This window comes from Danio rerio, chromosome 14 (genome assembly GCF_049306965.1).
Source record: "Danio rerio strain Tuebingen ecotype United States chromosome 14, GRCz12tu, whole genome shotgun sequence".
In the NCBI taxonomy this organism is placed as follows: domain Eukaryota; kingdom Metazoa; phylum Chordata; class Actinopteri; order Cypriniformes; family Danionidae; genus Danio; species Danio rerio.
In genome coordinates, this window is record NC_133189.1 from 1420001 (window position 1) to 1447500 (window position 27500).

The window sequence follows — 27500 nt, forward strand, 5'->3', positions numbered from 1 at the left end:
TCATTGGTTACGGATTTTTCAGCATCGTACTATGGAAATAAATATGATGTCTATCATACTACGGACATCATATCTTTCAGATACCTCTATGGAATTCAATGGTTACCGGTTTTCATCTTTCTTCAAATCATCTCCTTTCGTGTTTGACATAAGTAGGTTTATAAACACTTAAGGGAGAATACATATTGAGTAAATTTACATTTTTGGGTGAACTACCCCATGAAGTCTGATCATTTTCTCCCGTGTTGGTGTGGGTTTCCTCCGGGTGCTCTGGTTTTCCCCCACAGTCCAAACACATGCGCTATAGGGGAACTGATCAACTAAATTGGCCATTTTGTGTGTGTGTGTGTGTTAATGATTGTGTATGGGTGTTTCCCAGTACTGGAAGAGCATCCGCTGTGTAAAACATATGCTGGAATAGTTGGCGGTTCATTAAGCTGTGGTGACTCCTGATGAATAAAGGGACTAAGCTAAAGGAAAATGAATGAATGAATAATAACATTTGTTTTTAATGTATTTTTAAGCTTTTAACTTGTCCATTATAATAAATCTTTAGCGTTTAACCTTGTGTGAGTCTGAAATTTCATTCATTAAGGTCTTAAAAAGGTTTTAAAAAGTCTTAATTTTAACTTGAAACCTGTAGAAACTCTGAGAGCTTAACATGTGCATACTGTCAGAATGCATCTAAATGCTGAACATCAGCTGAAATGGGGTTTAGGATAAATGGAGGACGGCAGAACTGATGTGGAAACAGACAAAAGAGAATCGAATCCTGATGCAGTTTCATAAAATATTGAAATCTTTAATAGAAAAGTAAGAATGCAAGGAGGAAGAATGCAGTATTGTGAGGTTGGCAGAATGAACAATGCAGTGTGTGTGTGTGTGTGTGTGTTTGTGTTTGTGTGTGTTTGTGTGTGTTTGTGTGTTGTGCAATGGGGTGTGAAAAAAAAACATCCCACACCCTCTACGGAAAAACAAACTAGTTTATTTGACTGCGGCAGCAGATGCAGCGCTGAACACACACACGCACACACACACACACACACACACTGCAGCAGTGACTGTTTAAAGAAACAGCGTCAGTGATATCCTGGAAGAAAAATAACATAAAATTTATCACAGAAGCTGGTCAAATTATGAAGTTTTCAAGTAATTGAAGGTTTCCCAGTGATGGGTTGCAGCTGGAAGGGCATTCGTTGCGTAAAACATATGCTGCATAAGTTGGCGGTTCATTCCGCTGAGGCGACCACAGATGAATAAAGGGACTAAGCTGAAAAGAAAATGAATGAATGAATGAATGAATGTACTCGAAGGCCTTCTGGTAAATAAAATAAAAATATGTAATTTACACTACCTGACAAAACTCTTGCTGCCTATCCGAGTTTTATGAGCAGCAAGTAATAACTTGACTTCTTGTTGGTCATTTGGTATCAGCAGTGTCTCATATGAAAGGTAAAGGCCTCTAGATTACACTAATTTGAGCTCAATAAATCTGATCATGTCTTGATGTTGACTGATTTGATGAGGACAGTGCGGTCTGACTCTGCTCAGACTAAAGTCTCATCACTGAACAGAAATAATGTCCAGTATAGAATATAAAGTCCTGCTGCAGTGGAGACAGAATGAATATTGTGTCTGACTCCATCATGAGCTTGGAGGACTGCATCCATACATCTCTGACATGACTCAAATCACTGATTAATAAAGTCATCTGGAATGAAGAAGAAAGCCTTCAGCAGGATCCCAGAGTTCATCAAGAGTCTCTGTGTTCATCTTCAACACCAGAGGTCAGAGGAGAATGGCCAGACTGGTTCAATAGAAGATTGGAGAAACGTTGCTGCTCTGATGAGTCTCCATTTCTGCTGACACATTCGGATGCTCCGGTCAGAATTTGGCCTCAACAACATGAAAGCATGGATCATCCTGCCTTGTATCAGCGGTTCAGGCTGGTGGTGGTGGTGTAATGGTGTGGGGGAGATTTTCTTTGGGTCCATTAGTACCAATTGAGCATCAACGCCACAGCCTACCTGAGTATTGCTGCTGACCATGTCCATCCCTTTATGAGCACAGTGTCTCCATCTTCTGATGGCTACTTCCAGCAGGATAACGCAGCATGTCATAAAGCTCAATCATCTCAGACTGGTTTCTTAAACATGACGATGAGTTCACTGTACTCAAATGGCCTCCACAGTCAGCAGATCTCAATCCAATAGAGCAGCTTTGGCATGTGGTGGAACGGGAGATTGGCATCATGGATGTGCAGCCGACAAATCTGCAGCAACTGTGTGATGCTATCATGTCAATATGGAGCAAAATCTCTGAGGAATATTTCCAGTAGCTTGTTGAATCTCTGATATGAAGGATTAAAGCAGTTCTGAAGGCAAAAATGGTCCAACCCGGTACTAGTAAGGTGTACCTAATAAAGTGGCCGGTGAGTGTAGTCTCATTAGTGAGTGCTGCATAGCATTACATTTTCTGTTTGCGTTACTCAATATTTTAACCTCTAGTTAAAGGCAGAACCATTACATTCAGGTTTATATTTTCAGATTTGCTGCATAATGAAACACCTCCCCTGTTTAGTCTCTGAAGTGTGGTACAGTTGAATCATGCAGTGGTCAGTCTGTGTTAATACAGGCTTCTGACCCGCTTCTGTCTGAAGAGTTAATAATACAGTGAGAGAACTCGATCTGTTCACTGGATCTCAGTGGCAGAAGGAGAAACGCAGCTTTGTGTGTTTCCACAACAACTCCACTGACACTACAGGAATCTGTCACCCGCGGGTCACAGGAGGATCATGGGAAATAAAATCAGTGAGTGAGAGAGAGAGAGAGAGAGAGAGAGAGAGAGAGAGAGAGAGAGAAACTGGAGTGATGTGATGTGCAGTTCATCCAAAATCACAAACACACACATAATAATAGGTCACACTTTATTTTAATGTACAACTGGGGACAGATTTTGCTTATTAATGGTTAGCAAGGCAGTGATTTATAGAGGATGAAACCTGCAAAAACAATAAATAAAAAAACATGTAAATCAATAAATAAATGAGTAAATAAATCCATACAATTATGCATAAATAAAATATTAAATAAATAAATATGCAAATAAATAAATGAGTAAATAAATCCATAAATTCATGCATAAATAAAATAATAACTTAATAATTATGCAAAAATAAATAAATGAGTAAATAAATCCATAAATTCATGCATACATAAAATAATAAATAAATAAATAAATAAATAAATAAATATGCAAATAAATAAATAAATGAGTAAATAAATCCATGAATTTATGTATAAATAAAATAATAAATACATAAATAAATAAATAAATATGCAAATCAATAAATAAATGAGTAAATAAATCCAAAAAATCATGCATAAGTAAAATAATAAATATGCAAATCTGTAAATAAAGCCATAAATTCATGCATAAATAAAATAATAAATAAATAAATAAATATGCAAATAAATAAATAAATGAGTAAATAAATCCATGAATTCATGCATAAATAAAAATAAAATAATAAATAAATAAATAAATAAATATGCAAATCAATAAATAAATGAGTAAATAAATCCAAAAATTCATGCATAAATAAAATAAAAAATAAAAAAAATGCAAATAAATAAATAAATAAATAAATACATAAATAAATAAATAAATAAATAAATAAATAAATAAATAAATCCAAAAATTCATGCACAAATAAAATTATAAATAAATATGCAAATAAATAAATAGAGTAAATAAATTCATGGATAAATAAAATAATAAATTAATAAATATGCAAGTAAATAAATAAATGTACAGTTGAAGTCTGAATTATTAGTCCCCCTGTTTATTTTTTCACCAATTTCTGTTTAATAGATTTTTCAACACATTTTTAATCATAATAGTTTAATAACACATTACTACTAACTGATTTATTTTATCTTCGTCAATTTATTCAACTAAACGCAAATGTTCCAGAGCACTAATAGACAACATTAAGAGCAACATATTATGCTGACACCTAAATTACTTGACTTGAAGAGTCCTATTCATGGAGTTACATACACGTGATTTCAGTGAGATCAGTGAGATCTGTGATGAATGAAAGTTCTGCTGATCTGCAAACCAGATGCGGATAATCAGATCATCTCACGGTGATTTCTCCAGCCAGTGAGTGCAGAAGAGACGCTCTGGACACAGTGCAGGAGTGAAACACAAGGCCCTGTTTGAGGAGCTGAGTTTGGCAGCAGGCTAACAATAATAATATCAGTCCAGGCCAAAACCTGAGAGTGTTATTAGAAAAGCAGAGCGAAGGAAGCTCCTGACAGAGGAGGAAAACAGTGTGAGAAGATGACAGACCGCAGTAAAGCTCAGATGATGAATCTTGAGTGAATCGTTCACGTCCCTAAGGTCCTTCAGGAGCGCCACGTCGGGTCTCTGGGTGGGATGTAGTCTTTGGAGAGGGCTTTAGGAGTGGATAAACTGCGGATTCGAGCACTCGCTGTGGCTTTTCTCGCTCCTCTGGACACCTGAAAGACAAGCCAAACACTCAGGCACTGTTCAGATGGTGTGTTTGAGAGTTTATTTGCCAGGATTTTGTCAAACGTCTCCATTGTTGCACATCTCCTCCAAAGCTTTCTGTTGTGTTTTGATGTGATTTTTGACTGTTGTAGCTGCGAAATAACGCTAATCATTTAGCGGAGTGATATAAAGCTGTAATGCGCTCCAAACCTGCCGGAACTACTTTAACTGTGTGTTTATCTGAAAATAACTCTTAATTATTTGTGTCGAGGAGTCCCTCCAGTATTTTGTGTTTCTGCAATACTTGTATTTAATGCTAAATCAAGCACATTTTAGAGGATTTTAACCAGCCAGGACACTGTTCAAATTCCTTCCATGCTTTATTTTGAATAATTAATAAATAAATAATTAACGATTTCAGCTCAGAGCAATGTTTTGTGTCTAATTTTGATGTTTTGTGGTGATTAGACATGCCATAAGCTGGATAAAGTACATCAGGATGGTTGTTTTCTCAGAATAAACCCTTCAGTCTTCTACAAGTCTGCTGATGAGCCTGCCTGGCTTTATTCTGCAACATCAACCGGCTGGATCTACTTTATTCCTTACGTATAACATTCCCTGACTTGCAGTTATTCATTCATTCAGCTTAGTCCCTTTATTCATCAGGGATCGCCACAGCGAAATGAACCGACAACTATTCCAGCATATGTTTTACACAGCGGATGCCCCTCCAGCCACAACCCAGTACTGGGAAACACCCATACACACTCATTAGCACACACACTCATACACTACAGCCAATGTAGTTCATCAATTCCCCTATAGAGCATGAGTTTGGACTGTGAGGGAGCACCCTGAGGAAACCCACGCTACCACGGGGAGAACATGCAAACTCCACACAGAACTGACCACTGACTTAGCAGGGACTCAAACCAGCAACCTTCTTGCTGTGAGGCCACAGTGCTGCCCACTAAGCCACCGTGTCACCCCCTATTTAATATTATGTTGTGTTATTGTTATGTTGAGGTTAATGTGTGTGTGTGTGTGTGTATTGTGCTCACGGGTGTGATGGGGCTCTCTGGTGGTCCGGGCTCACAGAAGTGTGTGTTCTCTCTCAGTCTGGGCAGGGAGAGCTGCTGGAGTCTGGACGTCATGCGGGCCGTTTGAGCTGCATATGAGATCAGGGTCTGCACGTTCTGGACACAATCACACACACACAATTACACATACACACACACACACACACACGCATGCATGAACACACAAACACATACACAAACATATATACTGTATGAACACACACACATGCACACACACATATATGAAGACACAAATACACACATGAATGAACACACAAACAAATACACAAACACACACATGCATGCACACACAAACATGCTCACACACACGTACACATGCATTCATACATACACGAAATCACACACACACACGCATGAGCACATAAATGCACACAAACATGCATGCACACACAAACACATGGGTACACACACACACACACACACATGCACAAACACACATGCAAACATACATGGATGTACAAACACACACAAACACCACTGCACAAACGCACGCACGCACACACACACACACACACACACACACACACACACAAAACACATCAATAGAGCAGTGATGAAGCAGTAGACGCGTCTATTGCTGCTGGAAGTGGTGTGTTTGGCTCTGTTGGGCTGATTGTGGTGTGTGTTTGTGGTGTGTGTGTGTGTGTGTGTGTGTGTTCTGACCTGTCTGTTGCTGGTAAAGTTGGGGTGGTTGTGTTTGGGTTTCGCCAGGTGGAGGATTCGAGGAGAGACGATCGCGTTCCTCACACTGGGACTCACATGCCAGATGGGGCAGTCATGATCACACAGCGGAGAATGAGGAAAGCTACACACACACACACACACACACACAAAAACACACACACACACAAACATACACACATTAACACATAGACAAAGGTAAACATGTAATCATACACATACTTAACATACAGACACATTCAGTACACACATAACATACACTCATAGGTAAACACACACTCATACTCTCATATAACACACACATAATAGACATAATTACAAACACAGACAGTCACACACAAACACACAAGCACACACAAACAGTCATGCACACAAACAACCCAGACACAGACACATTATTATGATATTTTATACATAAATTTCTTCACTTTAAATTTACTTTATTTAATTTTTCTGTATTATTGATTTTTAGTTAATAAATTGTTTTGTTTATTATTATTTTATTTTTATTTTATTAATTAATTAATTAAATTTATTATTGATTTTTAGTTAATACATTTTTAAGTTTATTATTAGTTTTATTTTTTATTTTATTAATTAACTAAATACATTTATTTTATTACTGATTGTTAGTTAATACAGTTTTACATTTATTATTAGTTTTATTTTTTATTTTATTAATTAACTAAATACATTTATTTTATTACTGATTGTTAGTTAATACAGTTTTACATTTATTATTAGTTTTATTTTTTATTTTATTAATTAGTTATTTAATTGATTTTATTATTGATTTTTAGCTTTTACATTTTTAGTTCATTTTTAGTGTATTTTTTAATTAATTAATTAATTACATTTAATTTATTATTGATTTTTAGTTAATACATTTTTAGTTTATTATTAGTTTTATTTTTAATTAATTAATTAATTAAATTTATTTTATTATTGATTTTTAGTTTTTACATTTTTAAGTTTATTATTAGTTTTATTTTTATTTTATTAATTGGTTAATTTACTTTATTTTATTATTGATTTTTAGTTTTTACATTTTTAGTTTATTATTAGTTTTATTTTTATTTCATTAATTGGTTAATTTAATTTATTTTATTATTGATTTTTAGTTTTTACATTTTTAGTTTATTATTAGTTTTATTTTATTTTGTTAATTAATTAATAACATTTAATTTATTGATTTTTAGTTAATACATTTTTTAGTTTATTGCTAGATTTATTTTTTATTTAATTAATTAATTAAATTTAGTTTATTATAATTATTAATTAATTATTTTTGGTTTATTATTAATACTTTTTTATTTTAATTGTTAATCAATTTAATTTAGTTTATATTATTAATTTTGTGTTTCTGCCATTTAAAATGAGTTTCATTGTAAAAATGGGTAACACTTTACTTTGATGGTCCATTTGAGTATCAGTAGACTGTCTGCTTAATATATGCTAAAACTAAACTAACATTTAACTGACTATGAGAATCTCTGTCAACTTAAACTAAGCCAACCCTCACAGTCTACTTATAATCTGATGAGAATTAGTTGGCATGTAGATGCAATGTAACTAAAAATCAACAAACAGACCATCAAAATAAAGTGTGAGCTAAAAATGTCTATATGGGGATTTTATTTTCTGTTTATCTTCATGACAATATGAAACACTGCGCCGACAGAAACACTAATAATATAACTTGATCTGTTTATATATTAACTTTTTAATAGATTCAGCTACAAAATAACCCTGTGGATAACAGCTTTCTAAAACATCATCATCATGCCCAATCTAAGCTGCTTAGTTTGATCAAAAACACGACTCTGCTCTGGTTTGAGGCACATGTGTTTTCAAGATGTTGCGTAACTCCTTTAAAAACAGAGGGAACTCTCAAAAAACCCTCAAAACATGAAGCAGAGTGCAGAGAAGAGCGCGACGGTCTGCTGCACAGATGATTCACTTCAAATGAATTCCCTCAAAAGCAACATCAACAACACTATGCTAGTCCCTTTATTCATCAGGGGTCGCCACAGCGCAATGAACCGCCCACTATTCCAGCAGATGTTTTACACAGCGGATGTCCTTCCAGATGCAACCCAGTACTGGAAAACACCCATACACACTCATACACTACGACTAATTTAGCTAATCAATTCCCCTATAGCGCATGTGTTTGGACTGTGGGGGAAACCGGAGCACCCAGAGGAAACCCACGCCAACACGGGGAGAACATGCAAACTCAGAAACACCAGCTGACCCAGCCGGGACTCGAACCAGTGACCTTCTTGCTGTGAGGCCACAGTGCTAACCACTGAGCCACCGTGTCGCCCAACAGAAAAATTAAATATGTAAATTAATATATAAATGAGGTATGAAGAGGAAACCAGAGCCCAGATCCGAGATTTTCTGGAGGGACTCTGCGGTCAAACACAAGACTTGCCAGAGGTTAAACGACGGACAATCGTCTATTGTCTGACAACACACATACACACACACACACACACACACACACACACACACACACACACACACACACACACACACACACACACACACACACAGGATGTTGAATGTTGGCTTCCTTCACAGCCGGAGCTATATTTAAAAACACAATACAGCGGCTCAGTGGTTAGCACTGTTCCCTCACAGCAAGAAGGCCACTGGTTCGAGTCCCAACTTGACCAGTTGGCGTCTCTATGTGGAGTTTGCATGTTCAATTTCCTCCAGGTGCTCCGGTTTCCCCCACAAACACATGAGCTATAGGGGAACTGGTGAGCAAAATTGGCTGTAGTGTATGAGTGTGTAAATGAGTGTGCATGGGTGTTTCCCAGCACTGGGTTGCAGCCGGAAAAGCATCCGCTGCTTAAAACATGTGCTGGAATAGTTGGCGGTTCATTCCGCGGTGTCGGAAGTGACAAACTGCAAACTTTTCATGTTTATATCAGTTTTAAATCTTCCAAACGCAAATGTTGTCATCATTTTGGAGCACACTCGCTTATGGATATCCTCAAAACTAACAGACTGACACTAAGACTTTGTTTTAATCTCGCGGGGAAGCTTTCTCTCACGTCTGGTTTTGAGCGCTCCGGCCTCGTGTTCTGGGAGTCGACAGTCTGCTGATGAGTTCGTACTGATCTGAATGAGAGGACGGACGCCGACTCTTCATCATCATCCTCTCCTCCTCCTCCTCCTCCTCTTTCCTGCAGGGTGATTAAACGGAGAGAGAGTGTGACATCCGAGACTGAATCCGCCTTTTGATGGAGGACAATAGGACGAGTGTTGCAGGATGCTCATTAGGAAGAAGTGAGAGGAGAGCGTTTAATCACAGCCAGATCTCTCAGAGGGACACAGAAACAAACGCTGGCTTCACACCAAGGTTATTAGTGCTTCCCATTTTTAAAGGGGACCTATTATACCTCTTATTACAAGATGTCAAATAAATCTCTGATTTGCCAATGGGTGTGTAGAGAAGTTTCAGTTTAAAATAGTACACAGATTATGTTTTATAACTCTGAAACTGACCCCTCTTGGAGATGTGCTCATTCAAAAGAGGGCGGAGCTACAAATGTCTGTGTGTCAGCATAGACTAACGACTAACGTCCTATGCTAATGAGGGAGAGATTGGCACTAGTGGGCGGGGCTTTCCCCCTCTGATGACACGTTCAAAGGAAGAATGTCAATCAAAGTGTTTCTGCAGACTGATTAGATCAAGTCTGATTAGAACAAAACACAATTAGTATTGTTTTTTAATTAGAAGCTGGATATATTCACACACTGCTGACACAGCAAACCCTTTTTGAAAGTGATTTTTGCATAATAGCTCCCCTTTCTTGACACTATTAAACCAATCAGTTGGGTTTGTCCATATTTGACCCAACATTGGGGTTTTCTGACAACTCCAGCATTTTTAAGACTGCACTAATTGGGAATTAATTTATGTTAACACTGGCATGGAGAAAACGTCATTGGACAGAGAGAGCTATTTAATACAGTTTTCCCTCATAAAATGTCGGTGAAATCCCTGCTGAAAAATCCAGCTTAAACCAGCCTAGGCTGGCTGGCTGGTTTTAGCTGGTCGATCAGCCTGGTTTTAGAGGGGTTTTGGCCATTTCCAGGCTGGTTTTTACTGGTCAGCCTGGAAACAACCAGCCAAATCCAGCTAAAATCAGCTTGACCAGCCTGGTTTAGGCTGGTCAAGCTGGTTTTAGCTGGTCATCTCCCAGCCTGACTAGCTAAGACCAGGCTGGAAATGGCCAAAACCCCTCTAAAACCAGGCTGATCGACCAGCTAAAACCAGCCAGCCAGACTAGGCTGGTTTAAGCTGGATTTTTCAGCAGGGATTTGTTGTTCGTGTTTGCCAGGATACACACAACCCAGTCACTTTTAATAAGTGTACAGTGTGAAGTGTAAAGAAGCAAGTGTGTGTGTCAGTCAGTGTGTCCTTTTGCGTTTTAACCAAAATCATACAAATTGCAGAGCGAGGATGATGGATTGCTTTGTATAGAGTGCAAAAGGCCACACTGACTGACACACACACACACACACACACACACACACACACACACACACACACACACACACACACACACACTGAACGCTGACTTCAGCTTGACATTCATTATTAAGCGGATGTAAATGTTCCTCCTGAACGAGCTGAAGAAGCTGAACCTGAGCTCACAGACAACTCTGCAATAATCTGATCAAATATACTGACAAATCTGCGAGGTTTAGCTCTCGCTATGCAGTCAGTTCACTCAAGAATCACTGATTTGTAAAACATCATAATGCCATAGCCCCCCTTTGAATTTTTTTGTTTCCTTTTCAGTTGTTTCCCAAATGATGTTGAACAGATTCAGAAGTTTTTCACAGTATTTCCTCTAATATTGTTTCTTCTGGAGAAAGTCTTATTTATTTTATTTCGGCTAAAATAAAAGCAGTTTTTAATTGTTTTAAAGCTATTTTAAGGTCAATATTATTAGCCCCCTTAAGTAATATTAGTGTTGTATTGCCTCCAGAACAAACCACTGTTATACAATGACTTGCCTAATTACCCTAACTTTACCCTAATTACCCTAGTGAAGCCTTTACATGTCACTTTAAGCTGAATCCTAGTGTCTTGAACAACATCTATAGTCTAATATTATTTACTGTCATCATGACAAAGAGAAAATAAATCAGCTATTAGAGATATTTATATTTTAATTAGTTATTAAAACTATTATGATTAGAAATGTGCTGAACAAAATCTGTTAAACAGAAATTTGCGGGAAAAATAAACAGGAGGACGAATAATTCTAACTTTAAAATTGTCTATGCTGTCTATTAGTACTTAAATAAAACACACTCTGCATGATAATACTTAACAATCCAACTCAATACCTCAATAACTACTGCCTGATTAACTATTATTAACTATTTAAGCAATAGGATAGTCTATTAATAATACTTAATAAGCAATAAGATTTGACTGACGCAAATAGTTCGGAACATAGCCGTGTATTTTTTGGGATTTGTGTAATTTCGCAATAGTTTTCATCTGCTTTTGAGGTGCATCTGTTGGTGCATTAGCGCCACCTGCTGGACAGGACTGTATTTTTCTATCTCTTCATATTTTTTTCTGCTGCAGGAAACCTTTATTCAGCTTTATTCTGTTTGATGCACTTTATTGGACATACTTTAGTTGCTATATAGATATAGATATATATAATACTTTAAGCTAAATACTAGTGTCTTGAAGAATATCTAGTCTAATATTATGTGCTGTCATCATGGCAAAGAGAAAATAAATCAGTTATTAGAGATGAGTTATTAAAACTATTATGATTAGAAATGTGTTGAGAAAATCTGCTCTCCGTTAAACTGAAATATAAATAAACAGGGGAGGCGAATAATTCTTAGCTTCAACTGTACACACACACACACACACACACACACACACACACACACACACACACACACACACACACACACACACACACACACACACACACACACACACACACACACACACACACACACAAACACACACACACACACACACACACACACACACACATACACACACACACACACACACACACAAACACACACACATATATATTATTTATATACATAGCGAAGAGAAATATTAAAGGAGTTACTGTGAAAATTCCTGAATCTGTTAGGGTTAATTACAGTATGGGAAATATTTCTAAAAAAAAAACAAATTCACAGGTGGGCGAATAACTTTGACTTCAACTGTTTATGAATAACCCATTTTTGTGATAATGAACCTACTAACTAAAAAAAAGATCTGAATGAAGATGATCTGCTTCTGCTGTGTGTACAGGTATACCTGAGCTGAATCTGAAGCGCCAGGTCTTTCTTATGCTGAGCCAGAGCCTTTATTCTGGGACTCGGAACAGCTTGCAAGGCTGCACGGGACAGAGGACGAATCGATTCCTGATTCCCCCACGTCAACACCCTAAACACACACAACACACACACAACACATTTTCAACACATTTCTAATCATAATAGTTTTAATAACTCATCTCTAATAACTGATTTATTTTCTCTTTGTCATGATGACAGTAAATAATATTAGACTAGATATTCTTTAAGACACTAGTATTCAGCTTAAAGTGACATGTAAAGGCTTCACTAGGGTAATTAGGGTAAAGTTAGGGTAATTCGGCAAGTCACTGTATAACAGTGGTTTGTTCTGGAGATAATCCAACACTAATATTGCTGAAAGGGGCTAATAATATTGAGCTTAAATGATGTTTAAAAAATTAAGAACTGTTTTTATTCTAGCTGAAATAAAACAAATAAGACTTTCTCCAGAAGAAACAATATTATCAGACATACTGTGAAAATTTCCTGAATCTGTTCAACATAATTTGGGTAATATTTAAAAAAAAAAAGAAAAAAAAACATATAAAGGGGGGCGAATAATTCTGACTTGAGCTGTATATATATAATTTTAGAGTTGTCTAAATGAAGTTCTTAGCGATGCAATAAAAGATTGAGTTACCAAATATGTTTTTGTAGGGAATTAACAAAGTATCTCCGTGGAACATTATATTTACTTAATATTGTTGGCATAAAAGAACAAAATATTAGAATTATTTGAAAATCACTATTAAAAAAAGATCATGTTTTCAGTTGGTAGAGAATTTACTAAATATAGGCAGTCATGGTGGTGCAGTGGGTGGCACGACAGCCTTACAACAAGAAGGTTGCTGGTTTGAGCCAGTTGGCAGGTCTGTGTGGAGTTTGCATGATCTCTCCATGTTGGCGTGGGTTTCCTCTGGGTGCTCCGGTTTCCCCCACAGTCGCTATAGGTGAATTGGGTGAGCTAAATTGGCTGTGTATGAGTGTGTATGGCTGTTCCCCAGTTCTGGGAAGCGTAAGACAGATTCTGGATAAGTTGGCGGTTCATTCCACTGTGGCATCCAAAGATTAATAAAGAGACTAAGCCGAAAGACAATGAATGAGTAATTGAATATATATATACATAGTTGAAGTCAGAATTATCAGCCCCCCTGTTTATTTTTATTTCTGTTTAACTGAGAGCAGATTTTTTCAACACATTTCTAATCATAATAATTTTAATAACTCATCTCTAATAACTGATTTATTTTCTCTTTGTCATGATGACTAGACTAGATATTCTTCAAGACACTTCTATAAAGCTTAAAGTGACATTTAAAGGCTTCACTAGGTCATTTAGTTTAACTAGGCAGGTTAGGGTAATTAGGCAAGTTATTGTATAACGATGGTTTGTTCTGTAGATTATCAAAATTATATTGCTTAACGGGGCTAATAATATTTTGCCTTTAAAATGATGTTTAAAAAAATTAAGAACTGCTTTTATTCTAGCCGAAATAAAACAAATAAGACTTTCTCCAGAAGAAACAAATATTATCAGACATACTGTGAAAATTTCCTTGCTCTATTAAACATCATTTAGGAAATATTTAATATTTACACACACACACACACACACACACACACACACACATATATATATATATATATATATATATATATATATATATATATATATATATATATATATATATATATATATATATATATATATATATATATATATATATATATATATATATATATATATATATATATATATATCAATTGAAAGATTTAAGTTATGCTTATATATAAAGAAACGGTTTTACCATGGTGTTGTGGCCCAGACTGCCTTTGACCTCTTTGGTTGAGCTAGAAATGAAATCCTGCACACAAACACACACACATCATGCAAACACTTAAAAACACAAAGCATATATAAAGACAGTGTGTTTTCAGCTAATACTGTACGCACTCACCTATCCAGCTGCGCTGACTTAAACACCGGCTCTTTCAATGAATCAAACAGAACACATCTTTAGCACATTCAAAGTAAAACAGCACGAGTTTGTGTTTTGTTTTGAAGGCAGACTTTACCCGAGTCCATTCTGTCCACAGGAATCCTGGGAAACCAAAAGCTTACTGAATGTCACAATAGACCCACACAGGCTGTTGCTTAGGAAGCTGTTACTATGGCAACCAGCGTGTCACATGGGCCTGCTCTGGCATCGAAGGAGATCTAACAACAGAGTGACATCACCAACACAACAGGAAAGTTCTGAAGAGAACATCACTGATGCTACATAGACACATTAGGGGAATAGTACAGCTGTGGATGCGCACATCAATATACACTCACTGGCCACTTTATTAGGTACACCTGTCCAACTGCTTGTTAATGCAAATTTCTAATCAGCCAATCACATGGCAGCAGCTCAATGCATATAGTAATGTAGACATGGTCGAGACGATCTGCTGCAGTTCAAAGCGAGCGTCAGAATGGGGAAGAAAGGGGATTTGAGTGACTTTGAACGTGGCATGGTTGTTGCTGCCAGACAGGCTGCTCTGAGTATTTCAGAAACTGCTGATCTACTGGGATTTTCACGCACAACCATCTCTAGGGTTAACAGAGAATGCTCCGACAAAGAGGAAATATCCAGTGAGCGGCAGTTCTGTGGGCGCAAATGCCTTGTTGATGCCAGAGGTCAGAGGAGAATGGCCAGACTGGTTCCAGCTGATAGAAAGGCAACAGTAACTCAAATAAGCACTCGTTACAACCGAGCTCTGCAGAAGAGCATCTCTGAACACACAACACGTCCAACCTTGAGGCGGATGGGCTACAGCAGCAGAAGAGCACACCGGGTGCCGCTCCTGTCAGCTAAGAACAGGAAACTGAGGCTACAATTCACACAGGCTCACCAAAACTGGACAATAGAAGATTGGAGAAACGTTGCTGCTCTGATGAGTCTCCATTTCTGCTCACACATTCGGATGATCGGCTCACAATTGGGCCTCAACAACATGAAAGCATGGATCATCCTGCCTTGTATCAGCGGTTCAGGCTGGTGGTGGTGGTGTAATGGTGTGGGGGAGATTTTCTTTGGGTCCATTAGTACCAATTGAGCATCAGCGCCTGTGCCTACCTGAGTATTGCTGCTGACCATGTCCATCCCTTTATGAGCACAGTGTCTCCATCTTCTGATGGCTACTTCCAGCAGGATAACGCAGCATGTCATAAAGCTCAATCATCTCAGACTGGTTTCTTGAACATGACGATGAGTTCACTGTACTCAAATGGCCACCACAGTCACCAGAGCTCAATCCAATAGAGCAGCTTTGGGATGTGGTGGAACGGGAGATTGGCATCATGGATGTGCAGCCGACAAATCTGCAGCAACTGTGTGATGCTATCATGACAATATGGAGCAAAATCTCTGAGGAATATTTCCAGTAGCTTGCTGAATCTCTGATATGAAGGATTAAGGCAGGTCTGAAGGCAAAAGCGGTCCAACCCGGTACTAGTAAGGTGTACCTAATAAAGTGGCCGGTGAGTGCAGCATATTTGTTCTGACACTGTACAAAAATTCAGATTTTTATGTGACTGTGAGGCTTGGGGTGGAAGTAGATGTAAATAAAATGCTATTTAATGTGTAACTAAATAAATAATAGGAATATTACTCTGCATAATTACTGTTTTACATTACTGTAAGGGTTAGGTTTAGGGTAAGATGTTTATAAAGTACAATTAATAGGTCATTTAAAGAATAATATCAATAATACACTGTATAATTACGGTTTTTAAATTACTGTGAGGGTTGGGTTTAGGGTTGGGGTAGGGGTAAATGTTAATAAAACACATTATAATGCTTAATTTAGTAAATAATATGAATAATACTCGCTATAATCACTGTTTTTACATTACTGTGAGGGTTGGGTTTAGTGTTAGATATTAATAAATTGCAATTATTGGGTTAATTATTGAATAATATGAGTCCTAATCTGTGTAATTATTGATTTTACATTAATGTGAGGATTGGGTTTAGGGTTGACGTTAGTATAATGCAATTATTGGGTCACTTAATAAATAAAATAAATTCCTGTATCCCTTCTGGCAACAACCCACATTAGAGGAGGAGGAGGTCTGTCACAAATAATGACAAACACGTTTAGTCCTTTTAAAACCCATATTTAATCAAAACACACCGCCGCAAAAACATCATCAAATCCTCACTCCATATCTGGTATTAAAAAGCCAATTAAGGACAGAAAGGTCATGAAGCAAAATAAACATACAGACATTTGCAGTACAGGACGTTCTCACTGTACATAATGAAGCCTTTAAAGCACAGGTGTCAAACTCAGTTCCTGGAGGGCCGCAGCTCTGCACAGTTTAGTTCCAACCCTAATTAAACACACCTGATCAAACTAATTGAGTCCTTCAGGCTTGTTTGAAACCTGCAGGTAAGTGTGTTGGAGCAGGGTTGGAACTAAACCAGTGGTCATCAAACTTGTTCCTGGAGGGCCGGTGTCCTGGAGATTTTCGCTCCAACCCTAATCAAACACACCTGGACAAGCTAATCAAGCTCTTACTCTGTATACATGAAACACCCAGGCAGGTGTGTTGAGGCAAGTTGGAGATAAACCCTGCAGGGACACCGGCCCTCCAGAACCAAGATTGGTGACCCCTGAACTAAACTGTGCAGGGCTTCGGCCCTCCAGGGATTGAGTTTGACACTCCTGCTTTAAAGCATCTAACACAAACACACATCTTCAGAACATACTCGAGCTTCCCATAATGCACAGCAGCAGCAGACATGATCATCTTTGGCATCTTTTTCAAAATGCTTCGTTATCCTGCTCATTCTAAGCAATCGTAAGATTTTAGTGTCGTTAAATTATTAAAAGGAACACCTTTTTGCTTTAATAGGCTCATTTTACAGAGTTTTACCTTTATTTTTAATCCATTCAGCTGATCTTTGGGTCTGGGAGCCTCTTTGCCTAGGTGACTATTTATTAAGAGTAAGCGGTGAGGGAACTGGAGACTGAACTACGTCATCTAGTCTCTGTCCTACTGCTGATGGTTATTGTCTAGTGTTTTGAAGATTCTTTGGTGTCGGTGAATAGCTGTGGTCAGCGGTGGTCAATGGTTCGCCATCATCTCGATGATGAGGTCTCTGGCGTCCTGCACACCGGCGTTTATTTCACATTTCCCTTTCTTCACCTGAGTGCCGATCACACTGAGCTGATGCCCGTCGCCAACATTCCCCAGATCCAGAGCTTCATACAGCTCCGTGATCCCACAAGCTCCGGAAACATCCTGCAGACAGAGACGACACACTGAACACGGCATACTGATGCTCAAAATCCAGGAGGAATTCAGGAGTGTTTAATTAGGTTGAATAGACCAGGGACTGGATTAGCAATGTTCTTAAAGGGACAGTTCATTCATTTTCCCGATGGCTTAGTCCCTTTATTAATCAGGGGTCGCCACAGCGGAATGAACTGCCAACTATTCCAGCATATGTTTTACACAGCGGATGCCCTTCCAGCTGCAACCCAGTACAGGGAAACACCCATACACACTCATTCACACACACTCATACACTACGGATAATTTAGTTCATCATATACCGCATGTGTTTGGACTGTGGGGGAAACCGGAGCACCACAGGGAGAACATGCAAACTCCACACAGAAACCCCAACTGAACCAGCTGGGACTCAAATCAGCAACCTTCTAGCTGTGAGGCGACAGTGTTAACCACTGAGCCACCATACCACTAGTTTCTTCCTTTTGTTGAACACAAAAGGAGTTGGAAACCTGTAACCATTGTCTTCCATAGCATTTGTTTTTCCGGCTATAGAAGTCAATGGTTACAGGCTTCGAACATTTTTCAAAGCATCTTCTTTTGTGTTCAAGAGAAAAAGGAAACTTATTAGTTTGGAAACACTTGAGGGAAAGTCAATAATGTGTAGATTTGATCATTTTTAGGTGAACGATCTCTTTCAGAAGATATTTCTTCTTAAAGGGACAGTGTGTAGTTTTGTCCACTAGTGGGCGTGTATTCACAACAAACAAAGGTGTATTTTGATGACTCTGAATGTGGAATCATGGGAGTTGTGGCCTTCATCATCATTGGTTTGACAGCATATGTGCTGGATTGTCTCACAACACATATAACTGCATGTGTTTTCTTAAATTGCAGCACGTTAACACAACATTTACACAGGGCGTCAGCGTCAACGCTTTCCATTCACTTTTAATGGGTGACGTCAAGCGTTGCTGAACTGCATTGTGGATCCGCCTGCGCCGCTTCAGAGGCATTGCTTGCGGCAGAAGTTGGGACTAGCTCAACTTTTCAATCGTCAACAGAAGCGTCAGCCAATCAGATCGCTGTATGCAAATACACCAGCTAGACAGTGGCATATTGCTGACTGAATTTCATTGGCTGACACTGCGATGACGATCGCGTTAGCCTCAACTTCAGACACGCCTTCAGTCAAGCGTTGACGCTGAAGCCCCGTGTGAATGGGGCACGAGCTCTCTTGGCTTTCATAGTTATGGGCACTGAATCTACATCTCTAAATTGAGTTTAGAATTCTGAAAGAGAAGGAAATTAAATGTTAAGATAAAGAAAACATTAATAATGACAGACAGCAAGGTTGTGTGTGTTTACACACCTGTTTGTTAGCGAGCAGCACTAGCGGCAGGCCGGGGTCCGCAGACAGGAGTTGCTGCAGGTGATGTTTGGCCAGGGGGAATCGCTCCGGATCAGACGAGTCCACCACGAACACCAGCACACGAGCTTTACTCAGATACATCCGCCAGTACTCACGCAGCTTCTCTGAACCTCCGACTGCACAACACACACACACACAGCAACAGAACGTAAACAATCTGCGGTATCACCTTTCTAGACCATAGAGCAGGGGTGGGCAAACTCGGTCCTGGAGGGCCGGTGTCCTACACAGTTTAGCTCCAACCCTAATCAAACACACCTGCTTATAGATTTCTTGTGATCTTAAAGCATTGATATATACATTAGATGTCGCCTGGCCTATTGTTGTCTGTTGGACGGAATGCGTCAATAGCGCCGCCATCTTGCTACAGGGTAGCGCTCCTTTGAAATGAATGCGGGACCAAGGTACAGTGGAGGACTGTGTCCATCCAAAGCCAGAGATATACACATATATCTGTGATCAGGAGTTTTCCTGGATGTCAGTATGTAATTTGTTTTTTTAACTATGAAAATTATAATTTAACATCACTTTTCTACATTGATGGATCAGTGACCGCACGGGCATTCCTGACAAAAAGCTTGTGTTTGTGTGTACAGAAATGTACTATTCACCCTCCCTGTTAAACTTGATCTAATCATGTCCTGAAACACAGCTCCTCTCCTGCTTTCACTGCTCATACTGACGGAGGGAGCGATTCATTTGTGAATGAATCCCCCGAACGACTCTTTCACTAACGTTAGCCGACAATAATACCAGTTTCTGGCAGCGCAGCATCTCGTTGTCATATTTCTTTTGCATTGTTTGCTGATTTTATTCAACAAAACTAGCATAAGCCGAGTGTTTAGTGCGAGTTGGAGCTGCTTTGCCGTATGGTGAATGCAGTAAGTGACTGTTATCATCAATAACGTGACCTGATTAGCACAAAAGAACATACAAAAACAGAAAAAAACTTAATATTACCTATGAAATGTTCTGCCTTTGTGCTTTGTTTTCTTTGTTTGCTCATTTGCAGCGCTAAAGTACCGCATCTTCACGTAATAACTCTGTCTTGACTAGTGCGGCTGAATGACATTTGTCCTGGGAGCACTGTACCAATATGGCGGCGCTATTGACGCATGCTCAGGGTCCCTATGTGATATCTAGTGTATATATCAATGATCTTAAAGACACTGATTAGCATGTTCAGGTGTGTTTGACTAGTGTTGGAACGAAACTCTGCAGGGACACCGGCCCTCGAGGATCAAGTTTGCCCATCCCTGCCATAGACAATGACTATAGTGCTGACAGTTTAACCAAAGCAACTTTACGTCTATTCAATCAGTGCATGCAATTACCCTTTAGTTTACTAATGTTTTTTTTACAAATTGACTGCATGTATCAGATCAGTATATGTAATGCCTTGATGTACTAAATGCATGCAGTTTATTTTTATTATAGGATATATCAGTGTTTCTCAACCATGTTCCTGGAGGACTACCAGCACTGCATGTTTTGGATGTCTCTGTTGTCTGTCATGAGCTGGTGATCTGAATCAGTTGTGTTCGGTTAAGGAGACATGGAAAATGTGCATAGCTGGTGCTCCTCCAGGAACATGGTTGAGAAACTTAATCTTATGTTTTTGTTTATATTTTTAACAAAAAGATTTGACATTTTTAGATAAGTGCATGCAGTTTATTAATGACTTTAATAAATGACTTTATTAATATTAAATTAGTGTGTGGAATTACTCTTTATTTTACCATGATTTGTTAATGTAAGTGACTGCATGCATTAGATTAGGGGTCACCAATATCGGTCCTGAAGGGTCGGTGTGTCTCTGCAGGGTTTAGCTCCAACCTGCCTGGATGTTTCAAGTATACCTAGTACGACCTTGATTAGCTTGTTCAGGTGTGTTTGATTAGGATTGGAGCTAGAATCTACAGGGCACCAGCCCTACAGGAACAAGTTTGGTGACGCCTGCATTAGACGAGTATATGTAATGCCATCTTTTGTTTATTTATTTTTAAATAAAAGATTTTGGGTTTACCCAATGCATGCAGTTTCTTTTTATTATAACATGTTTTTATTTACATTTAAAGAAGATTTGACATTTTAATTAGACAAAGTTTTATTATTATATTTAATTTTAATTGTTCTTTATAAACCCTTTTGAAAAAATACATGCAGTTATCATTTTTTACCATGTTTCTTGATGTTTTTGCAAATTGACAGCATGCATTAGATGTTTATGTTATGCACCATTCTTTTCTTTTTAATAAAATACTTTAGATTTACTCAATGCATGGAATAGTTGGCGGTTCATTCCGCTGTGGTGATCCCTGATTATTAAATTCACTAAGCTGAAAGAAAACGATTAAATGACTGATGCATTCGTCTGATCATTGCATGCATAGTCTGGGATTGGATCATGATATTTTTTGGGATGCAGGCATTAAGTGTGTGTAACGGAGCAGTGTTTACTCTCTAAGAACTCGATCTGCAGCTCTTCTTTGTTGATGGAGACGGCGTTGAAGCCTTGAGTCGGACTGACGTCCTGCTCCAGGCTGCCTGTAGCGAAACAGTGCAGTAAGCTGGTCTTTCCTGCTCCGTCCAGACCCAAAACCAACACCTGAGTGCCTGCAGTCCTGGGCTGTGAACACACAGAGCACACACTTCACCATTACAGCAGAACTCATGACTGAAATCACAGCAGGATGGAGAGTCAAGCCGCTTCAGAAGAGCTGGATTAAACGACAGGAGGCCCAAAAGAGTGTTAAAGGGGAGCAGTTATGGAAAAATCACTTTAATAAGGGGTTTAAATACAGTTGTGTGTCAGCAGGGTGTGAATATCTCCAGCCTCTCATGGTAAACGTGAATTAATTGTATTTGTTATAATCACACTTGAAGTTGACGGTTTTATCTGTCACAATGCTGACGCACTAGGGGTGTCAAGATTTCGATATTAATCGAAAATCGATCGAAATTTATGCTCAATTTCGATTATCGAATCAAAAAATAGAATCGTCGATGCTGCCACGCCACCAATGTCACGTCAGCTTGGCTTTGCCAAAACATGCTTGTTGAAGTGCTTGTTAAACTGTGCAGACGCAGGAGACCCGTCGACAGGGCTTAAACCTTCAGGGCTCGACAATAAGGACTGCCCGATGGCCTGGGACCAGCGTGCGAGACGCTCGGGTCAGTGTACAGTGCTGCCTTGTTGCGTGCCAGATCGAGCCAGAGCTGCGTGCTGCGACTGTCTGTCAATTGTGTGCAAATACAATCTTACGGTGCTTTCACACATAGACGTTTGTTTCGTAATCTGTCTTGTTTCCACCGTTAGCGCGGTTTGTTTGGCATATATCCAGCAGTTGCGCTCGCATCCGCGCCAAATCAATCAGTCCGAGATCGCCTGAATGAGACGGTCTCTGCCCTATTAAGCGGATCGAGATTGTAGCGAGAAAACAAAACAATGCAACGAACTAACCACCCAGGCTATATCACAGTGTATTATGATCGTGTAATACAGGGCTGCACGATATTGGAAAAAATTTACATTGCGATATTTTTTTTCCCTGCGATATATATTGCGATATTTATATATACATATATATATATATATACACACACACACACACACATATACACATATACATATATATATATATATATATATATATATATATATATATATATATATATATATATATATATATATATATATATATATATATGTATATATATATAGGCCTATATAACATATGTCTCTCTATAATTTAAGGCTAAAATGCAGAATTCTAGCCAACGTTTCTTTAATAGATTGATTAATTAAATAGATAGATTTTGGTGATTATGTGTGTAACTTACCTTTATTAATTTACTGTATGATTTGTTTATGGGTAAAACAAAGACCATGGAGGTCAGGTAGTTTAAACGGTAGGCTACAAATAATTAATTCGTTATTAATTAATTAATTATTCATAATCGAAAATCGAATCGTGACTTAAGAATCGAAAATGTAATCGAATCGAGGATTTGGAGGATCGTGACACCCTAATGACGCACACAAGTGTATCTGTCTGCAGACTGCAAGGCGGGGGTGTAAGATGAAGGGGTGTAACTTGCAGTTATCGAGATCCCATTGAACCATGCGAGACGTCACAACGAGACGTTGTTGGCAAGATGACGGAAACACTTACCAGAGAACACTTTTACCAAATGTTTCACGAGTTTTCTCCAAACTTATCCACAGCCAATTCATTTGATATACAGCATTATTATATTCATTCATTTAGCAACTCCACTCGCTGACTAGCCTACTCAGCATCGCCCCCTTGTGGCTGCAGTACAACAGTACAATGGCGAGCGTGTCAAGTATGAAAGCCTCCACGGTTGTACGGTAAAAACTGTGATAGTTGGGTTTAGGGTTGGGGAAGATGTAGACGTTAATAACTGATGTACAGCGCCATCTTGCTGACAACATAGTTTTGACATGGCTCCATATTTTCCAGTTACACCTCTAAAGCCTGGTTTATACTTCTGCGTCAAGTGATCGGCGTGACCCACGGCGCATGCCTTGCGCCTTGCCGTGCATTTATACTTCTGCACGCTGTTTCTGTTGCTCTGCAATAACACTTCTGAAACGCTAGATGGCAGTGAGGTGTAAATGTTCCTCTGTGTCGAGTTTCTTCGCTGGTGTTTTGTTTTTCCTGAACACTTCCTGAATGTACAAGTGGCTCAAACTCGCTCATTTTGAGGCAGGAACCGGCGGACGTGCAACAACTTTAACTATGAGGTAAACACAAAACAAAACTTTCCATCCGGAGCTCCTTCAGGGGACTCCACACTTGTAAACAATCGCTCCATTGGGCTTGCGCCGCTCTCAGGCCTGCCCAGACTCGTCAGCGTTACCAAGCCGACCAATCACAGAGCTTGCGCTACGCATCGTTGCGACGTGTAGTTACATTTTTTGAGAAGTGCAAGCAGGGCCGGCGCGTCCATAGAGGCGACCTAGGCGGCCGCCTAGGGCGGCAGTATAGAGAGGGCGGCATCCGCGACACCTCCGTCACCACCCGCGTCCTCAGTTATGTCCGCGACACCTCCCTTACAACCCGCGTCCTCAAATATATTCGCGCATAGACGACAGAATAGAGAGGGCGGCGTCAGCGACACCTCCATCACTACCCGTGTGTCCTCAGTTATATCCGCGCATAGGGCGGCAGAATTGAGGTCTGCGACACCCGCGCGTCCTGTTATATCCGCGCATAGGGCGGCAGAATAGAAAGCGCAGTGTCAGCACCCGCGCGTCCTCAGTTATATCCGCGCATAGTGCGCTGGAAAAGAGGTCCGCAACACTTCACTTCATTTTCATAACCGGTCACTTTCATTTTCACATTGGGGTTGAGGGCTGCATGATCGTCCTCTGCCTAGAGCGGCAGTTCAGCTTGCTCCGGCCCTGAGTGCACGTCAGTGACGCCGACGGCCACGGCAAAGGGTTATGTGTCAACGCCGTAGGCTTCGCTGTAGCATACGCGTGCGCTTGACGCAGAAGTATAAATCAGCCTTAAGGCCCCTTCATGTTACGCCACTGTCTTGCAGTCTGCAGTAAGACGCTACTCGACACACAGGCATTTGTAGCTCCACCCTCTTTTAAGAAGAGCACAGTCTCATTTACATTTAAAGTGACGGTCATCTAAACAACAATCGGGATCTGACAATGTCTGAATAAGGTATTATAATAAAAGCATTTTAATTGGTCTGGATTTGATGAGAAACTGAAGAATTAAAAAAATGTTGACCCGTTTAGGCGAAACAGCAACTTGAACTTCATCAAGGCAACCCGAGTGCTGAAATATAATTGGCTAAACTGTTAGTGGGCGGGTTAAAAGGAGCGAAAGACAGCCATTCCGGCACGTAACACCCCATTCACACGGGGCTTCAGCGTCAACGCTTGATTATAGGTGTGTCTGAAGTTGGGGCTAACGCGATCGTCATTGCAGCGTCAGCCAATGAAATTGTATATGCATACAGCGATCTGATTGGCTGATGCTTCCGTAGGCAATTGAAAAGTTGAGCTAGTCCCAACTTCTGCAGCGAGCAACACCTCTGAAGCGGTGCCGATGGATCCACAATGCAGTACGGCAACGCTTGACGTCACCCATTCAAAGTGAATGGGAAGTGTTGACGCTGACGCCCCGTGTAAATGGGGTGTAACGCACATTTCCAAAGCAGAGTATCTGAATATCTGCACACATATGATGGTGTATTTATGCTGTAGAAGAGTCAAACACTCACATACATCATCTTTAACACTAGCATGCTGATACTGACATCTAAAACTAAATGCTATTTAAATTTCACAGGACTTTTACGAGAAGAAAAGTTTACAACCACTTCAGTGTGAGGAAATGAACATTTCTGGGTGAACTGACCCTTTAATTAAAGCTCTAAATCCACAAACCTCTGTTATTAAGGGCGTTTTTCGTGCAGTTTCAGTCTTGCTGGCTTTATGCTCGTGTTCTGGTTTCTCTTTGGGCTCTTCTTTGGGTTTTTTCTTTGGCTCTTGTTGTGTTGTTTTCTGCGTCAGGTAGCAGAGCGCGCACGCGACGCCTCCAGTGAACGCGAGCGCGGCACCCACCAACCCAATCTCGCGCGCGCCCGGCATGTTTGCACTACGGTTTACACTCAATTCAAGATCCGAATCAGCTTCAAATGCTAACAAATACGACTCTTATGCTTTCACGCGGACATAATGCGCCACACACAGGCCTCAGAGCGGCTCCACAAGTGGTATACAAACTCTGCAGGTCGCTATTTCCTGGAAGTGGAGGAAACTGAAAGCGAGAAGTAGTATAAATGATCAAGAAAGAGGTTTCCACAAAGTGAAACGTCTTCGTCTTTCCTGTTAAAGCGGAAAAGGTGCAACCGGAGCTTTGCGTTTCCTGGAGATCGTCAACAAAAGCGCAGGTCTCGTGAGATTTGAGATAATCACTACAAATCGCGAGATAATTGTGATCTTTAGAGCTTCTAAAGCCTGTCAGGGCTTTGATAATCTCATGAGAGCCACTAAAGCTGCGGACGAGAGGAAATCTGGACAATTAAAGGTGCACAGCGGCTAACATGTTTGATAGCGGTAATGAGCGGCTGAGCCGGCAGAGGGAGACACCACCGAGAACTCAGAGTCTAGAAGGGATACAGCTGCGGATACGCACATCAATAGAGCATGGTGTTTGGTGATTAAATAAAATTTGAACATTACTCTGAGAGTTGGGGTACCTGTAGACGTTAAACAATGATAATTATTAATTATTAATTAATTAAGATGAATAATACTTGGTATATTTGCTGATTTTTACATTACTGTCATGCTTGGGGTAGATTAAAATACAATTTAATGGATAATTTAATAAATAATGTGAATAATACTTGGTATTACTACTATTTTTTACATTACTGCGATGGTTTAGTGTGCCTAAAGCCTGTCAGGGCTTTAATAATCTCCTAAAATCCACTAAAGCTGCGGATGAGGGGAAATCTGGACATGTGTACAGCGGTAATGAGCGGCTGGTCCGGCAGAGGGAGACACCGAGAACTCAGAGTCTAGAAGGGATACAGCTGCGGATACGCACATCAATATGCAGCACGATTTTTGGTGATTAATTAATATTTGTACATTAGTCTGAGGGTTGGGGTACGTGTAGACGTTAATAAAATATAGTGTATTGGATAATTTAATAAATAATAGTAATAATAAAATGTATATTTACTTTTTTACATTTACTAAGTGGTAGAGACGTTAATAAAAGACAATTTAATGAATAGTTTCATAAATAATATGATTAATACTCGGTATATTTACTGTTTTTTACAATACTGTGAGGGTTTGGGGTAGGGGTAGACGTTAATAAAATAGTATTTTAAGGTCATTTAATAAATAATATGAATAATACTTGGTATAACTACTGTTTTTACGTTACTGTAATGATTGGGGTAGATGTTAATAAAACACAATTTAAAGGTAATTTCATAAACAATATGAATAATACTCGGTATATTTACTGTTTTTTACATTACTGTAATGGTTAGGGTGGTGATAGATTTTAATAAAATACAATTTAATGGATAATTTCAT

At 39.2% G+C, this 27500-nt stretch overlaps 2 protein-coding genes across 8 annotated transcripts; both read right to left on the reverse strand.

Annotated features, from left to right (window-relative positions):
- Window positions 1-3828: 3828 nt before the first annotated feature.
- On the reverse strand, window positions 3829-14797 carry spmap2l (sperm microtubule associated protein 2 like). 5 transcript variants are annotated; one of them, XR_012390130.1, is made up of 9 exons: window positions 14751-14797; window positions 14633-14663; window positions 14483-14539; window positions 12634-12762; window positions 9368-9499; window positions 6282-6423; window positions 6068-6095; window positions 5580-5714; window positions 3829-4526 (listed from the first exon to the last, which is right to left on the reverse strand). XR_012390130.1 is itself a non-coding variant. In XM_073922434.1 (8 exons), exons 1-8 carry the CDS (start codon window positions 14758-14760, stop codon window positions 4413-4415), a joined length of 750 nt encoding a protein of 249 aa, XP_073778535.1. In that variant the 5' UTR covers window positions 14761-14797; the 3' UTR covers window positions 3829-4412. The 5 variants fall into 5 exon arrangements, 3 of the variants coding, with proteins under 3 accessions (XP_073778535.1, XP_021336755.2, XP_073778536.1); XM_073922434.1 differs by lacking the exon at window positions 6068-6095; XR_012390132.1 differs by lacking the exons at window positions 6068-6095; window positions 6282-6423.
- Window positions 14798-16823: 2026 nt separating this feature from the next.
- arl9 (ADP-ribosylation factor-like 9) lies at window positions 16824-26289 on the reverse strand. 3 transcript variants are annotated; one of them, XR_012389616.1, is made up of 5 exons: window positions 25830-26289; window positions 21854-22022; window positions 19334-19509; window positions 17337-17970; window positions 16824-17183 (listed from the first exon to the last, which is right to left on the reverse strand). XR_012389616.1 is itself a non-coding variant. In XM_073921601.1 (4 exons), the coding sequence occupies exons 1-4, from the start codon at window positions 26031-26033 to the stop codon at window positions 19227-19229; spliced, it is 576 nt and encodes a 191-aa protein (XP_073777702.1). In that variant the 5' UTR covers window positions 26034-26289; the 3' UTR covers window positions 16824-19226.
- Between the last annotated feature and the right edge of the window lie 1211 nt (window positions 26290-27500).